Genomic DNA, 18,746 nt, shown 5'->3' on the forward strand with positions numbered 1-18,746 from the left:
ACATTTATGCATTTTAAAGATAAAAATTGTTTCTCAAAATCTTAGCTTCTCTGAGGACCAAGTTGTTAAAAGGTGCCATTCTGCCCTGAAAGTTGAAACCTGAATGCACTCACATTTCTGTCTGGTCTTAAAAGTCCTGGTGGTGCGTCACAATTCCACTAGATGGCAGTGTTGCTTAGGAGTGTTAATCGCTTTTTTTCTTCCCTAAGTGGACTCTTTTCCCCTGCAAAGTATAATAAAGCTGCCTTGTCTGCACCATTTCTTGTGTAAAGTTCTTGATATCAAGTTAAAGTTGTGGTAGAAAAATGAAGAAGAAGAGGTAGCCACTTGACCCTACAGGGCAAGGGAAAGGGATGCCGGCTGCACCTGCGAGTCCTGGCTCCTTCCTCCTGTATTCTAAACCCCTAGAGTGTTCAGACTGCTGACTTCAGAGAAGGGAAGAAAAGAAGTCACAATGCTCTTAGTCATTTCTCCCGTGAGTGGAGTGGTTAAATTTCTGTAATTTCTCTCATCCTGTTGGACAAGTTTTTATATAGTTGATGTGTATAACAGAAAGTGGGCTCTGTTGGGCAACAAAGTAAAACTTGGGTGTTTCCAGATGTCTTTGTTTTTACTTCGTTCTGAGTACATTAGTACCAGCTTTGTAATGAAGCAAGATATTTACATCAGTGCCTCCCGTCATTTGGTTAGTGATAAAGGTGGTCCACGGTCTTTCCTCTAACAATAGTAGCATTTTCATCATGCGTATGTGGTGGCTAATATGACCTGCAGCATTTGTTCAGATGCCTAAGTACCCCCAGATTATGTTCTATCCCATGGATGTGTTAGAGAACTGAATCAGTAGTCTGGGAGTTCACAGAGCACAAAATGCGGTCATAGTTAACTAGAACAACTAGGATGCTCACAAATTGAACAACCCACTTACCAGAGATATAAGTTTACACCATATCCACACCTAAGAAACATTTGTGATGTACATGAAGAAAAATACACCCAGAAACTAAAAAGAGTAGAATTCAGTCTGTTTGCAGCTAATGGATGCTAAGACAACAGCCAAGCAGCAGTGAACAAAGGTAAAGAAGAACCTCATGTGCAGTTGTAATGGACTCCACCAGATCTTTAACCATGCTATGCCAAACTTTGCTGTTCCCAGTTAATTTCTTTACTCCTGTGCTTTTTCTGAAAGTTCTTTGTCAAGCAGGTATGATCTTAAACTGCTGTGTCTTCGTGTAAAGGATGGAAAAAACTTTGAAGTATAGATTTCTGATAACTTTACAATCACACCATCAGATTGGAATTTGGAATACCCACAAGCCCTCCACAACCACACAGCACGATGGCTCATTCTACGAGACCCTACTTCAGCCCATGAGACCAGCAGTTCCACCCTGAAACTGCACCTCAGCCTGGGACACTCGCACCTTGTCCCCCAAGGTAAAGAAAGGCCTTATGGAAGGTGAGCAAAGCCCTGACAAGGACAGGTGGAACAGTTAGTGGCTCTCGGGCAGTTGGTGGCCTTCTGCCAAAAAGAAAATAAAGGTAGAGGAACATACCATAATTGACCACTTGGAAATGCCCAGCACCCTTTGGGAAGATGTACTGGTCCTATGTAAAAGGCCAATGTATAGCATATGAAAAAGGTGCTGCTCTCAACTTGCCCCCCAACCTTCTAAAATTTTTGCTACATCTGGACATTCTAAATTTAAAGACTGGATGATAGAGTTAGAAATGATGTCTTGTAAATGCCCATTAAAAAATCAGAGTTTCTTCTGGAAGTGACTTTGAAATTGATCTGTTAGGCCACCTCTAGGAGCACTTGTCCATGTTTGTTCAGTGGGTTAGAAGACATGGAGAGGACTTTGTGACAAGAAGGAGCTCCTGTGCCAGATGGGTTTTATGTATAAGACATTCTCCTATTATAACCATTGTTTTGTGTATACATTTTATTCTTCATTACTGAATATAGTTATAAATGCTAAGTATTTTTTTTAAATATCTAGACTTTCTAGATGTTCTAAAGTGCCTGGAATATGTTAAAAGTAGAAGTGGTAAAATAGAACACATTTTGTAAATTTCTTTTTGTTAAAATTCTTATGAATTTTTTTTTGGTGGGGACGGGGCAATAGCCAACCTCCTGCTGAACCCCCAGTTGTGTGCTGGTCCTCAGGAGTACCCTGCCAGTGTGCTTACGATGAGACAAGACTTGTTCCTTATGTCTATGGGTTTGTTTTACTTTGCTGTATACATAGTGTATACAAAGGGCAAACGAGTCTCAGTCTACATCTAGTCATTTTAGGTGTTAGAGATTTCCAATGTATGAAAAAAGTGGAATTAGTCAACAAATTTTGTATGTTTTGTGTTAAAATTCCTAGGAAAGATTGTCTTCTGAAAAATTTAGCATTGTAGCCCACTGGGTCAGTGAAGGAAGGCCAGAATGCTCATATTTTAAAGACATGTTCAAATTAGAACTACTGTTACATGTGTGCAGTTTATTCAAAACTGTTGTGTACATAGTGGACACAGTGAGTCCTTACTTGAAACATCTAGTCTGTCTAGATGTTTAGAAGTGCCCAAGGTATGTTAACTGTAGAGATAATAAAATATCACTTTGTAAATATCTTTTTGCTAAAATTCACATGAAATATTGTCTTTTGGGAATGGAACTGTTAAACCACCTTGGCAAGTAGTATAGTACTATCTGTACTTGTCCAGTGATGTGGAGTGATGTGGAGGAGGTAAGAGGGAAGCAATTTCAAAAGGTAGTATGTCCGTGAGTGGACATTTTCAGACATCAGTTTTCTGTATGTTTTGTGCATCTTGTTTTGCTGTGTGTTATAATGGACAAGTAAGTCCCAAATTTGCAACATCCAGTCTCTAGATGTCAAAGAGGTTGATGGTAGTTAATAAAATTAGCACATTTTGTATTGAAATTCATAGGAAAGCTTGTCCTCTGAAAATGACTTTTGGATATGAATTGGTTCAACCATCTTTAAGCATTACTATGCCCATACTTGTCCACTGGACTGAAAGTAGAAAAAATGAGGAGGGAAAGGATCAAGGACAAAATTGTCATATTAGAAGATACCTCAGAATATAACTGTTGCTATGTGTGCAATTTTATTTACTAGTGCTGTGTGCATAATGGACAGGTTCTTTTTTTTTAATATTTATTTTTTAGTTGTAGTTGGACACAATACTTTTATTTTATTTATTTTTATGTGGTGCTGAGGTTTGAATCCAGGGCCACACACGTATGAGGCGAGCACTGTACCGCTGAGCCACAACCCCAGCACCAGTGGATAGGTTCTTATATGGAATATCTACTCCATCTATATATTTAGAAGTGTTTCATATGTTTGAAGATAAGAAGTAGTAGAATAAAACTTTTTGTAAATAGTTTTAAAAGAAAAAGAAAAGCTAGGGGACTAGGAAAAGCTCAAATAACAGACATGATTGTATAAGTTGACGTGGAATAATTACAGGACAACATTCAACACCTATTGCTAAAATCTCTCAGATAAAAAGGACCAGGGAGTGTTATGGATTAAATTATAACCCCTGAAGACAGGTGTAGGATCAAAACTACACACCTAAGAATAAGGTCTTTTTTTGAGAAATGACATTTCATGGTGTGATTACCTAAGATGAGGTGATAAGGGGCTGGATGAGCTCACGGTTCAGCCTGGCTTGCCATCTTATAACAAGAGTTGGGTGGACTCTTGGTTTGGTGTGGCTTGCGTCCTTGAAAGGAGAGCAGAATAAGTTTTGATTCAATGTGACTTATGTCGTTATACAACTATCTTCATTTCTATTCAGTTGATGTTTGTTGTGAAACATTTTAATTCCCTTACCTCTCATTTTGGGAATGTCTCATTGATATTACTTGGTGGTTTCCATGGAGGGTTCCATTTAACATGAGAAAGGGACACCACCCTGATGCCAGTCTATAGCAGGGAAATTTCAATAGTGTACAGACTGCTGCTGCTGTGCCTCTCCATCTGCACCCGCTGAGTCAGTGTCGTCACAGTGTTGTATGTGTGTGCACTGTGTTTAGGACCACAGAATAAAGTTGGGCTTTTCTGCTACATTAAAAAAAAAAAAAAAAAAAAAAAAAAGAAGAAGAAGAAAAGAAATCTTGTGCTACAACTATACAGGCATATTTTACTACTTGCTTTATCAATTTTTCTATTATATTTGGTTGTCTTCTACATAGGAGTAATTCTAACTTAGTTGTATCTGACTTTCTAAAGTAAACTTATTTTGGAATAATTTTAGATTTATGGAAATCAGTTCCTGTATAGCCTTTAACTAGGTTTCCCTAGTGTTACCAGTTTATTTAACCATGGTATGTTTCTCAAAACTAAAAAAATTAACATTGGTACAGGACTGTTAAACTTTAGACTATTGGGATTTTGCCAGTTTTGCCACTGATAACCTTTTTTGGATCTAGTATCCAATTAGGATACCATACTCAATTTAATTGTCTCCTATTTAAATTATTAGTGCTCACTGAATGTGCCATCATTTGTTTTCGTATTCTAACTTCTAGTGTGGTAAAATTAGTAACATAAAAAGTAACCATTTTAATTGAGGCTCTTCAGAGATGTTAAGCACATTTATATTGTATAACCATTCCCACCACCCATCTCTAGGACTCTTCATCTTGGCAAACTGCAACTATATTAAACAAACTCTCCATTCCTCCTGCTGCCAGGCCCTACCAACTGCTGTTCAGCTTTCTGTTGGACTCTTCTAAGTTTTGTGTAAGTGGAATCACACAGCATTTGTCTTTTTGTGACTGGCTCATTTTACCTAGCATGATGTCCTCAGGATGCATCCTTGTCATAGCACGTGTCAGAATTCCCCTTTAAGGCTGTATAGTCAATGATACGTATGTCCCACGTTTTGTTTATCTGTTTATCCACTGTTAGACGCTTGAGCTGCTTCCATGTTTCAGCTGCTGTGAATAATGTTGATATAGACAAAAGTGTACATGCATTTCTTCGAGATCCTGCTTTTACTTATTTTAGGGAGATTCCCCAAAGGGGAACTGCTGGGTCATATGGCAATTCTATTTTTAATCTTTTGAGGAACCACCATACTGTTTTCCACAAAGACTGTACCATTTTACTTTCTCACCAATAGTGCACAAGATTTCCAATTTCTCCATATCCTTGTCTCCTCCCACCCGCTTTGAGCTGGATATGGAATCCAGGCCTTGTGCATGCTTGGGCAAGTGCTCTACCACTGAGCCACGCCCCCAGCCCTGCCAACACTTATTTTGTTTTTTGAATAGTAGCCATCTTAATAGGTGTGAGATGGTATCATGGTTTTGATTTACCATTCCCTAAGATTAGTGCATTATTTGTTTTTATAGTACAATTTGTAGGGTATTTGGCTTCATTTACTAGTAAAGTGTGTTTTGTAGCTACCTATCTGTATTGGTATCACTGAATTGGAGTCAGTATTCACTGAGGACAAAATACTTTTTCTCTATGAAATTTTATACTTTGGAGAATTGGGAGAATATTATTACATAACTAGAACTTAAGATTCCCTCTGGATTTGAGAGTCATTTCATTCCCATAAATTACATAACATGTTTTCATTACAAAGTCACTTTAAAATTACTTTTCAATACATGTAAAATGAAAAGTAAAGATGTTTTGCCCAAATAAATGACCATGTAAAATTGTGGTGTCTTATATGCACTTCTTAAGAGAAAATAATTAACAGATAAAATGCCTGAATGCTCCTTTCTAATATTCTGTTCAGGATTCAATAAACAACATTAGTTTATTTATTTATTTAAAATAAAGTTTTAAATAGTTTTTAGTTTTAAGTGGACACAATACCTTTATTTATTTGTATGTGGTGCTGAGGATCAAACTCAGTGCCTCACACATGCTAGATGAGTACCCTACCACTGAGCTACAACCCCAGTCCCCTGGTTTATTTATTTTTTGAGATGAGGTCTCACGATGGTGTCCAACTTGGCCTTGAACTCCAGCGTTCAAGTGATCTTTTTGCCTCAGTCTCCCTAGTAGCTGTGACTACAGGAATGAACCACTGAGACTGAGCAGAACAAAATAGGTTTTCCAGCACTTGATTTTGCCACTTTGTATAAACAATAACAATAAACAATAAGTTATTTATAAGATGGCTATGACTGATCATGAAATTGCTGGTATTTGCATTACAAATAACATGTTCATTATAGAAAATACAGGCAAAAAGAACAAAGTGAAAATAAGCTTTACCTACCCCATAACTCTGAAGGTACCATTATTTTTTGTTCTGTGTGCTCTTCTATACTTTAAAATGCATGTATGTGTACACCCATTTACAAAATTGTTTTAATAAAACATTTATAAAATCTTATGCCTAGGTTATTTTTTAATTTATGTATTTTTTTTTTTTGAAGTGTTGGGGATGGAACTCAGGACTTTGCATGTGCTAGGAAGGCCCAAAAATATGTAAAAAATGAAAATGAAAAGATACTTTTTATTTTTCCAAGATGAATCATGTGAGACTCAGAGGTAGCCTATTTTCCAAATCAAAAGTTGATAAAGGCATTTCCCATCATTTGGACTTGAGGATAGAGGACTAAAGCAAGACTTTGAGACAAAAGGGATGTTTGGGGGGATGCTAGACCTAGAGTATATAAGGAATTCTCAGCAGGCAAGAACAACTCCACGGTTGGTGGTTGGTCATTTCTGAAGAGAATGTTTAAATTTTGCCACTGACAAACTGGTGTCAGCATTTGGTATTTCAGTAATTTCTATTAAAAGCCCACAGGGATTAAGATGTTAAATAGGAAGGATTAAATAGGAAGGATTGCAAGAAAATCTCTAGGCTCCACTATTATATTTCACTAAGTGAGATGCAAAAGTTATGCATAATCTCACCAGGCAAATCTATTATTTTAATGCATTTCCTTTCCATTTTAATAAAAGCTCACACATTTTATATTTGATTTTTTTTGTTTTGGCTATAAAATTATTTCCTTGTGTTTCTATTATTTCTATTATATGCTTTGTTAAAAGACTTTTTTTGTTGTTGTTGTTGCCGGGGATTGAACACAGTGCCTTGGTACCCATGTGCTAGGCACATGCTTTGCCACTGAGCTACACCCCTAGCCTTAAATGACCATTTTAATGGCTGTTTAATCCATAGAATTGGTGTATTGTACGATTTCCTCTTTTTTTTTTAATTGGTGGGCACTTAAGCGCTCTCCCCCTCCCTCCCCCTCCCTCTCCTCTCTCTCCTTTACCCTCTCCTTGCGTGTGTGTTATTGGTCTATTACAAATATTTTTAATTATGGGAAATTCCAAGCACATCAAAAAGAATAAAAGGTAATAAGAATCCTCCTCGCTTGGCTTCAGCAATTATCAACACTTGGCCAATCTGTTTCAGCCACACCCCCACCACTCTTTGATCTCCCCACTATTTCCAAGCACATGCTAGAGAGCCTATCGTTTCAGTTTTGTAAAAGCATATCTGTAAAAGGGACTCTTAAAAAAAAAAAAGCCTCCATTACAATTACAAAAATCCATCTCTTTAACTTCTAAAGGTCACATTGCTCCACTTGTGATTTTTAATCCTTTGTTTGAATCCGGATCCAAATCAAGCGGCTCCACTGTAATTGGTGGATAAGCCTTAGGCGCTGCCTCCCGTGCTGTGCCTAATGCTTTTGTCCACGCCTGTTGTGCGCCCGGCTGGTTTAGGGTCTAGGTAGAAAGCCCTGGTGGGGACCTTCTCCCGGAGCCCAGGTTCTGCAGGGAGGAGGTCGCAGAGCCTCAAGCTGGCGCTGCTCCACCCAGGTGTGTCCCGCGGTCCTGCCCGGAGCTGCCTGCCCGCTGATCCAGTGCAGCGGGGGAGCCCGGCACTGCAGGTGAGGCGCTGGGGTCCCAGAGGAGGACCCCCACCCCGCAAAGCACTGGGGACACAGGGCGGCAAGGCGCAGGGTGCTAAGTTCGCGGGCTGGGGACGGGCTCCTGGTTTTTTTTCAAGGAAGAGACACAAATGTACTGGAGACAGGGGTCGGGGGATGCTGGGGTGGGATTGAGGGGGTGGACAGAGATTGAAGGAGCATAGGCAAAGTGCAAGGCAGAGGTTTTAAGGAGACCAAAGGGCATGGTGAAAATTCGAGGAACTCATAATAATAATGATGATGATGATGATGATGGCAACCTTGTAATAATATCTGCAGCAAAAACGATAGCATCAATAATAATAGCTATTATTTCCTTGATTTCTTATGTGTGTCGGTGCTGGGCTTAGTTCTTTACACATTTTACATATAAGGAATATGATGATAACCTACTTTATGACTTTTGTGAGGAAGAAATTTGAAAATGCAAGAAAACAAGCGGCACTAAGTATGCATTGCATAAGTGCACAAACTTTAAAAATGTTTACACAGTCTTTGTGAAGGCGGTACAAATGCCATCTGCATTGTACAGAAGAAGAGATGCCAGCTCAGAGATGTTAAGGAATTTGCCCAGCAGCACACAACTACTAAAGGATGGTCCAGATTAAAGCTAGCACTTTCTAATCCTGGAGTGCCAATGGCTACCTGAGGTTGAAGGCTGATGAGCAAAGAGGCTGGAGAACACTGAGCCAAGCCCTTGGAATCATTTAGCTCTGGGTGCCACCTGGGTCTGCCACTGTAGCTATGTGACCTTGGGCAGATCACTTGACCTCTAAGAAATGGTTTCTTCCTTTCTGAAATAGGATGATGGTAGTATTTGTCACAAAGCAGGACTTAGGTGAGACAATGTAGGCAGAGGGTGTACATGCATGGTGGTTCCCTCTCATTCAATTGTTACTAGTATCACGAATACTAGGCAATCTGACAACCTTACTTTGGAACACACTCTAATTGGGGTGCTCTATGACTTTTGCATGTCCGCGGAACTCATCTGTGAAATGCAGCAAAGTAAACCCCCGAGGGCTGACGGAAAGAGTGACAGGGAGGACTCACAGCAGGTCCAGCCCAGGGAGGATGCACAGTGAGACGGGTTTCCTCCTCTGTCTCCTTTCTTTCATCATTGAATCCAAAGCCTCCCATTGCTCTCCTGAGGCTGAGGGAGGGTAAGAATGGCTGTGTCTAGAGTCTCACAAAGTGACCGTCCCCTTGACCTTTCCAACTCTGCAAGCTGGGCTGTTCTAACACCAAGTACTTAAAATCCACTTAAATCAGGGGCCATTCTACAAGACAGACGTGTTTCCCTATTTTGCATTAATTGCACGAAATGGTATCTTTTTGTTTATTTATTTATTTGGCGAAAACTCGGTCAACTGGTGTCTGTACCTCTGCTTGTGGCGTGGAACTCCGTGGAACTGTGAGTTGTTGGTTTGTGTGTGGGATGGGATGTCCCAGCATTGGGGAAAGCTCCCAGCATCTTTGGAGATTTCATAAAAGAAGAAATGCCTGATCCATAGGTCGACCCGACACGTCCTGATTTACCTGGGAATTTCTGGTTTTAAAACACAAAGCTCGGTGTGTTGGGAGACTCCTTGGTCCCAGGGCAGGTGGGACAGTTGATCACCCTACTCATCAAACACTCACTGCTTCTCAGGAAGCCATGCTCATTTCAGGTTTGTGGTTATTGCTATTTTAATTTTAGGTTCCACGAAAGGACTCTCTGCTTGTCTGATTGCCACCTGTTGGGGGCGCTCTTTGGTGGGGAAGGGGCGGGGCTCTGGAGAAATCTATGGACCCAGCAATCGCCATTGCCCTGCCCAGACATTCCAATCCTTTTGGCTAATCTCCTATAAGAGAGTGACCCAAAGGGCTTTTCATGAAAACCAAATCCCAAACTGGCGATGGGCTGAGGTTTCATTGGAATGAAGACAATATGCACAGCCGAAAGTGGGGCATTTGGATCAGTAATCCTAAACCTCTCAGTAGAGTTCACTGGGAGACTGCAGCCAGAAGCACAAGAAGCCTCATTGTCTGGGGAACTGGAGAACTGTGAAAGAGGCCAGTGCCCCAGGGCAGCTGACCAAAGGGAAGGGAGCAAAGAGAGCCAGAGGTTCCCTGGATCCCCAAAAGACCCAAACCCAGGAGGTTCTCATCAGCATTGAATATACCAGCTCTGATGCTGCATTGGTGGCATTGAATGAGCTGCCAAGTGCGCTGGGATCAGTTCTTGCAAAACCTCTAAGAATGCACTGGCTTTGGGGGTCTGGAGGTTTCCAAAGTCTGATTTTGCCCAGGGCAAGGAAATGAGCATAACTGTTCCCAAAGCTGGCAGGGGAGGTTCCCTGAGAGGGAAATAATCCACCGACCTAACAAGTTAGGCAATATCAAGGTAACCTGCTCTAGAGAATGCCAGGATGTCAAGAGACCTCAGATGTGCATTATGGGGTTTCCTTTGGTACCCCAAAAGTTCCCATTGATACTGAAAGAGGATGCGATGGCTTAATGGGGACTTGGTCCCCCTGGAAGTCCACTGAAGCAAAGCACCCTTACTTACGTTTGTCCCACTTGCTCCTCCGTTGACTCTATGTAGCCTCCTCTTTGCCTCAAAGACACTCTCCTTACCTGGTGCTCCCCTGCCACTCCTCGCAGATCACTTTGCTATTTCTTTTCCATCTACCCAACTGCTTTTATTTAAACACACACACACACACAGTCTCTGTTGTTTTGCTTTTCCTTTTAAAAACTGTCATGTAGAAAATTTCAGGGGCTTGGGGGTGCTCCTCTGTGGTAAAGCTCTTGCCTAGCATGCCTAAGGCTCTGGCTTTGATCTCCAGCACCAAACACAAGCATCCAAACATGCACAAAGGTAGACAGAGGCATGCCCTGCTCAATGACAGTCGGAGCACCTGGCCTCTTGGAATCCAGAGGTGGAGTCCACCCCAGATGTATGAGGCTTCGACATAACAGCACCCTGTTCCACAGTCAACTATTTAAAAACAAAGAAGTAGGTGTATGCCCCCAAATGATGATCCAAGTCAGCATAGTAAATACATAAACCAGTACAGACTCTTTTATTGTCAAGTGTCGGCTGTACGTGCTGTTCCTCTCTAGGTCTGGCAGCAGAGTGGTTTGTTTGAACCAGCATCAGCACAGACTCAACGGGTAATAGATGGAGTGACTTTATGTCACTGGGAGATGGCAATTTTTTTGCTGCCTTATAATCACATCAGACCAACACTGGATCTGGGGGCAGCGGTTGACGGAGACATCCTTACATGGAGCATGACTGTATAAGAATATAATGAGCTCCCATCTGCCCATCATCCAGCTTCAATAACTGTCAACCCGGGGCCGATCTTGTTCCAGCTATACCTCCCTCCAGTATTATTTTGGAGGCAATCCCAAACATCACATCATTTTTTTCTGTAAATAAATAAGTATGCAGCTCAAAATGATGTGTTGGCAAAAAACATTTTTTTCTGGTGAAGGAAGAGATAGTAAATACTTGTGGTTTTGGATATTGAATCTCTCCCACTGGCCCATGTTTAGAGGCTTGATCTACTGAATGGCACTATCAGGAGACTGTGAACCTTATGTAGATGGGCCTTGTCGGGGGTGGTTTGTGGATAACAGGGGTGCACTTTTGAAGTATTATCAGGGCATCCAGTGTTGAGGGCTTAAATATATGGTGGACCACAAAATCTCTGTCGCAAAACCTACTCGACTTTACCACTGCAGTGTAAAAGCAGCCACAGATGGTAGGTACTTAAATGAGCGAGCACAGGTAGGTTCCAATAAAACTTCAGAGACACTAAAATTTAAACTTCACAAGTGAAATGTTTATGTGTCAAGAAATATTACTCTTTTGATTCTTTTAACCATTTGAACAATGTAAAAACCATTTGTGTGTTAGTCAGCTCTCCATCGATATAATGAAATACCTGAGATAATTAATTTATAAAGAGAAAAGGTTTATTTCGGCTCACAATTTTGGAGGTTCCAGTCTATGATGGTTCTGTTGCTTTGGGCCTCTGGTGAGGCAGGGTGCCATGGCAGAGCAAATCTGATCACCTCATCATTCAAGGCCTTTGCATTATTGTATTTTTTTATTCTTTCTGTCATCAAGAGAAAAAGGAAAGGGCAGGGTTTCATGATCCCCTTTAAGGGCACACCCTCAATGACCTAAGGACATCCCACAAGGCTCACCCACCAAAGGTTCCACAACCTCCCAATTGGTCACCCTGGGAACCAAGCCTTTAACACACAGGCCTTTGGGGGAACGTGTGACATAGAAACTATGGCAGCTTCTTTACCTAAACAAAACCAGGTGGTTGTTTAAATTTGGTCCATGCCATAGTTTGCCAATCCCTTTTTTAAAAGACAAGGACTTCTTTAAAAATAGAACCAGGGCTGGGGTTGTGGCTCAGTGGTAGAGCGCTTGTCTGGCATGTGTGAGGCCCTGGGTTTGAATCTCATATAAATAAAATAAAGGCCCATCGATAACTAAAAAAAAAAAGAACCACAGATTCATTCTCAGATTAAAAAATACTAACACTGATTTTTTAAGATCTTTAAATACCTGGTTTACATTCCCCAACTGTTTCGTATTTTTTTGGTTGTTTTAATGTCATATTTGAACAGTATCCAAGTTGCATCCATATGCTACAAGTGACGGATAAATCTCTTAAGCTGTTTTCTTTCAACTTTGCAGTGTCTCTTTCTCTTCCATACCTGTGCTGAAGGAACTAGTCTGTTTGTTCTGGGCAGTTTTTCAGCCCCGAGTTTGCAGGACAGACCTGGGTCTGTCCTCAGGAATCACCCCGTTTCTCCTTACACTCATGGTTTGGAGATCTCATCCCGTGTTGTGGGTTTAAAAACACCCTGGATACCCTGCCTAGATAACTTCTGTCTGGGTCTCTCCCCTAAACAGGCTCAAGCTCCAGCTTGCCCACGGGCCGTCTCACTCATGTACTTACCAGGACCTCAAGCCTAGCAGGTCCAGCCTGCAGCTCGGGGGCCTCTCCCTGAACCTGTAACTCCCCTGGTTTTCCTGGTCAGCCATCTTTCCACACACTGAGGCCCAGATCCTGGGCGGCAGCTATAAGTGCAGCTTTCTTTCATTCTCTGTCGGCTCCACCTTGCAATATCCCTGGGTCCAGTCACTTCTGACCACCGCCAAGTCACAGTTCTCCCCGTGGCAGCCAGGATCTCCTCTGGGGTATTCCTGACACGGTCATCAGTGTGCTTGATCCAGTTAAAAAAAAAGCCGGAGAAGCCCACCGCTCTGGCTCTCACATCCCCTCAGGGGCTCCCACATGCTTCCTAGTCCAAGTTCCAATGTCTATGATGGCCGAAAAGATCCTGCTCCTCCTGATTCTTCCCCAACCCCATCTCCTACTGTCCCCACCCTCACGCGATTTATTAAAGAACATGCAAACCATCTTCCTAACGTCAGGGCCTTTGCATTATTGTATTTTTGTTGTTGTTGTTCTTTCTAGAACTTTCCTTCCTCAGCTATTCCTGTGACTCATTCCCTCCTGTTCTGAGATCTCCCCTGACCATGTTATCTGGTCGAGGGCTCCACTCCTTCACTGTTTGTCTCCTCCTCCCTGTTTTCTCTTTCTCTGATGCAGTCATCTCTTTCTGACACAAAAGAGTTATTTGATTATCTGTTTATTTCCTGCTCACCCCATCGGGGACTTAGTTTTGCAAACTGCTATATCCTTGGAGTCTAGAAAAGTGCCGGCTGCGCAGTGGCATGCCATAAATATCTGATGAGTGAGCGCGTGGAATAATTACACGGATATAAATATGTATTACACTTGTGCTCCATGCTATAGCGGAGAAGCACTGGCTTTTTATTCTGGCTAATTGTCTTGGCCTCGAGGATTCAGGGAAAAGCTTCATCGGGGCCTTGAGGTGTGTCATGAGTTGAGATTAGTCAGGCAAAGAAGGAGGGGCAGGGCCTTCCCAGAGGACCTTGATCTGGGGAGAAGCAGCATCTTGGAGGCACAGAAAGATACCCTGAGCAGGATCTTGGAGGAGTGAGGGGTAAGCAGGTGGGTGATAAGGTCATCCAAAAAAAATTGGGGCTTTATCCTGAGGGTAAAAGGAAGGAGGGTGACATAAATAGATTTGAATTTTGAAAACAGCAATCTGGCTTATTTGAAAAAACCCCACACCTAGCGCTTACTTTGAGTAAGGCTCTGTTCTAAGTGACTTCATATTATTAACTCATTTTATCTTCATAGGACATTATGATGTGAGTACTATTATGAATCTCATTTTACAGATGGGGAAATTGAAGCACAGAGAGGTTAAGTAACTTTCCCAACATGACCCAGCTAGAAAGTGGCAGAAATGGGATTCAAACCTGGTGGTCTGGCTCCAGAGTTCATTCTTTTTCCCCTTTCACTCTGTCTCTCTCCCTCCATGACAGGGCTGAACCCAGGACCTCCTGTATAACAGGCAAGCATGCTTCCATTGAGCCACACCCCCCAGCCCCTTTCTTTTTTGATATCAGCTTCTGTGAGGTATAATTGGCACATGATCAAAAGCACTGATTTAAGCATATAGTTCAATGAGATTTAATAAATGTAGATATCTGTGTAATTCCCACCACAATCAAAATATAGAAAATTTCATAAGCCCCAATAGTTCCCTTATGTCCTTTTGCCATAAACTCCTGCCTCCACGCAGAACACCCCAGGAACACCTTTGTTTTCTGTGATTGCAGATTATTTTGCCTGAGAGTTTCCCGAACATGAAATCATGAAATATGTTCTTTTGGGACGGGCCCAGCATAGCGTTTTAATGATCATTTATATTGTTGCCAATATCCCTATTCCTTTTCCTATGTGTATAATATGCTTTTCCCCCTTTGGTTGCTTAGAACTGAAACTGAATTGCTTATATTTGAGATACTTATAGATTTTACAGAATGTTACAAAAACCATATATAGGAGGAAGTTCTATGTATCCTTCACCCCATGTCCCCCAGTGGTTACATCTTATATAGTGTAAAGAAGTATATAAGTATGTACTACAGTACAGTGTCAACTCCAGGAAGCCAACATGGCGTTTCGGCCTTCTCCCGGGCCTGTTCTTGAGGCCCAATGTATTTGGAGATTTTCCCACTCAAGGCCGTGTGTGTTCCAAGGACTGTTTTGCCCATTGGTGGTTTGGGTTCTCTAGTCTCAGGTGGTTTCTTATGTGTGTAGACAGATCAATATTCAGCCAAAGACTCAAGAGACCCTTCTTCAGGCCTCCAGAACTTTCTCTCTGTGCACCTCTCTCCTTGCGGAGGATTCTTGCCTGTGAATCTGGCTGCCGTGGTTTCCCTGAACGCCTGCTTTGCCTCCTCAGCTCAGTGAGACTTCCAGGCTGTTTGCATCCCTCTCTTATGTGGTCTGAGGACCCTGGGCAGTTAAGTGGGAGCCAGGACAGGGCTCTGCTTTGTTTCCTGTCTTGAGGATCCCGATCTTGTGCCACCTGCTGGCCAATGTCTGAAAACCTTTGTGTCACATATTTTTGGTTGGTTTTCTAATTCTTCAAGGCAAGGTTATTTATCCACTGCCAATCACTCCATCATAGCTGGACTCAAAATTCTAGCTAATTCCTTTTGCACTGCCCATTGGTATTCCATTGAGTGAAGATTCCATCTTTAACCTTTCTCCTGTTGTTGGATATCTGAGTTGTTTCCAATTTTTGACTACAAATGAATGACGCCAAACAAATCTTTGTGTGGACACGTTTTCATTTCTTTTGGGTAAATAATTAGAAATGGAATTCCTTGATCGTACAGTATGGCATATTTAATTTTATAAGACACCACCAGTTTTTCTTATCAGCAATTTATGAACGTTCCTGTTGCTCCATTGCCCTTCTCAACACTTGATATTATCAATCTTAATTATCGGTCTTCCTGAGTCTGTAGTGGCCTTATTTGGGTTTAATGCACATGTTCTTGTGAACAAATGCTATGATAACCTTTTGCGTGCTTTATTGGACAGTTGTATATCTATTTTTAATGAAGTCTAACTTCATATCTTTTTCTCATTTGTTGATTTTTCTTCTTGTTCTTTAATTGTAAGAGTTTTTAAAAAATATATTCTGGATATAAATCCCATTGGAGATATAAGTACGCTTTCAACCACTTCTTTTCCCTGGAATCAATGATATGGGGAGTGGTGGTAAGAATGTAACCAGACCCTTGTCACCAAGGAGAGATGACTGTGTCTTAGACTGGGATAGGGGTTCAAATGGAGCAAAATACTTGGAAACTTTTAAATTATTAAAAAAAAAAGCACTTCAAGGGATTCTGGGTCTACTTGTTCTCTTTCATCTTGAATGTTCTTAAATATATTTTGAAAAGAGACAAACAAATCTTGTTATGGATTTGATAGGAGATGTCCCCTAAAAGCTCATGTGTGAGACAATGCAAGAATTTTCAGTGGTGAAGTGATTGGGTTATGTGACCCTTAACCTAACTAGTGGATTAATCCACTAATGTGGACTCACTGGGTGGTATCTGTCGGCAATCACAGGGTGAGGCTGGAGGAAGTAGGTCGCTGGGGCGTGCCTTTGGGGTTTATATTTTGTCCCTGGTGAATGGAGCTCTCTCTCTCTCTCTCTCCCCCCCTCCTTCCTGATTGCCTTGTTCTGAGCTGCTTTCCTCCTCCACACTTTTCTGCCATGATTTTTCTGCCTCACCTTGGGCCCAGAGCAATGGAGTTGGCCATCTGTGGACTGAGACCTCTGAGACCAGGAGCCCCCAAATGAACTTCTCCTCCTCTAAGATTGTTCTTGTGGGGTCTCTTGGTCACAGCGACCCAAAGCAGACTACAACAGACCTCCACCACTTCTCTGCTTGTGTTCAGTAGAGGAAGAGGCCTCTGGAACCCAGGATGTCCTCCTTCCTCCTGGTCCTTTTTCTGATTCGTGGAGTGGCAAGTGAGACGGGTGAGTCTGGAGGGAGAATCACCTTCTGGGCTTCCGTGCGTCTTGGGGAACGTAGCGGGACAGACCCCCTTAGGTACATGATGCCTTAAGGTGTTTTGGGGGGTGATTTTGTGTGTGCATGTGTGTGTGTGTGTGTGTGTGTGTGTGTGTGTGTAAGATCCTCAGGTTTTCCAAACCAGTTTCCACCCCCCTCCCACTGGGCAGAGATATAATTAAAATTCAATAAAAATTTCCTTCACGCTGGTTCCCCCCCCACCGTCTCTTCTCCTACCCTATATTTATATTCTTGAAGGTCATGCAATTCAATTCTGGTTACACATTCAATGGCTTTCTTACAGATCTGCATCCATTGTTGCAAGAGATGGCGGTGAGTGTTCCATTTTCTTTTAATCCAAATCCCCTCTCCCGGAACTGTCAATTTTTGAATGTTCTACTTGATGTTATCTCTTTGCCTTTTAGGAGGAGATAATAGAGGGAAGCTATCTGAATGGTAATGTCCCCTTACCCGGCTCCCAATTGCCGTCTTCTGAGAATTTCAAACGGAATGTGGCTGTGATCTCTCTGGAAAGATTCCTTTTAAAGTTGTCTTTTCGTTTTATTCCCATTGTAGCGTTGCTGGATCTCATACAGTTTCAAAGGTAACCTGCCCTAGCGGGGAGGGAAAGGGATGGAATCGATTTAAAAAAAAAAAAAAATTCCTAGAGGAAGTCTCTTCATGGACAAACATGATGCATGCTCTTTGCAAAAACTGTCGGCCGATGCACGAGTGTTTGTCCCACAAACATTTGTTCCTCCTCCTCTGCTGTAGCGTTAAAGACCCAGACTTTATGGAGGGCTTTTGAGGTAGTGGGTGCTGTTCCAAGTGCTGGTGCCTAGAAACACATCTGTCCTCACAGTGCCCCGTGAGGCACATCTGGACACAATAATGAAACCCAGGTGCAGGGAGGGCGAATAAGGCCACACAGCTGGGAAGTGGCAGAGATGGATGTGACCCCAGCATCTGGCTCCAGGCCATTCCCTTCACTGTATGCCCTAAACACTGGGGACATGGGACAGGGAGCCAGATGGTTCAGTTGAAAGGTGAAAATGAACAGATGATTTTCATAGGACGACTACTTAGATGGAGAAGAAATGGGGGCCCCAAGACAGGCACACCCAATAGTGTCAAAGTGAATGATCCCCCATAAACATTCTTCTCCCTAAGACAACTACAATCCATGATCCTGGATATATTCTCTCAGGCTAAAATTTTAATTAATTAATTGATTGGTGAATTTATCTATCTATCTATCCGTTCATCTATTTATCTGTAACGAAAATGGGATTATTGCCGGGTGCAGTGGCTCACACCTGTAATCTCAGTGGTTTGGGAGGCTGAGGCAGGAGGATTGAAGGTTCAAAGCCAGCCTCAGAAAAAGGGAGGTGCTAAGCAACTCAGTGACACTCTGTCTCTAAATAAAATACAAAAATAAAGCTGGGGATGGGGCTCAGTGGGTGAGTGCTTCTGAGTTCAATCCCTGGTACCAAAAAAAAAAAGGATTATAAAAGGCTATTGTTGGGTCTATGGGCATAGCTCAATAGTAGAGTTACAGAGTTCTGCTCTCCACTCCCAGCACCAAAGCAACCACTACCACCACAAAAAGAGTCTAACTGTGAGCATTTATTATGGGTGAGGTACTGTTTTAAGCACTTTACATTCATGAACAAATTTAATCGTCACAAACATTACTCATATTTCATAGAAAGGGAATGTGAGGCTCACAGATATTCAACATGTTGCCTAAGGCCGCACAACTATGTACTGGAGCCCAGGATGCAAATCCACGCTTGGTGCCTGTGCGCTCAACTCTGCTAT

At 42.0% G+C, this 18,746-nt stretch overlaps 1 protein-coding gene across 1 annotated transcript in view; it reads left to right on the plus strand.

Moving 5' to 3' along the window:
• Window positions 1-15,004: 15,004 nt before the first annotated feature.
• Window positions 15,005-18,746, plus strand: part of Otoa (otoancorin) — a 67,734-nt gene continuing 63,992 nt past the window's right edge. Inside the window, exons 1-4 of the mRNA XM_077106125.1 lie at window positions 15,005-15,047; window positions 17,230-17,258; window positions 17,351-17,381; window positions 17,502-17,529. Coding sequence (XP_076962240.1) covers window positions 15,005-15,047; window positions 17,230-17,258; window positions 17,351-17,381; window positions 17,502-17,529 — 131 coding nt within the window. The remainder of the gene's footprint in view (window positions 15,048-17,229; window positions 17,259-17,350; window positions 17,382-17,501; window positions 17,530-18,746) is intronic.

Source organism: Callospermophilus lateralis, chromosome 19 (assembly GCF_048772815.1).
Source record: "Callospermophilus lateralis isolate mCalLat2 chromosome 19, mCalLat2.hap1, whole genome shotgun sequence".
In the NCBI taxonomy this organism is placed as follows: Eukaryota; Metazoa; Chordata; class Mammalia; order Rodentia; family Sciuridae; genus Callospermophilus; species Callospermophilus lateralis.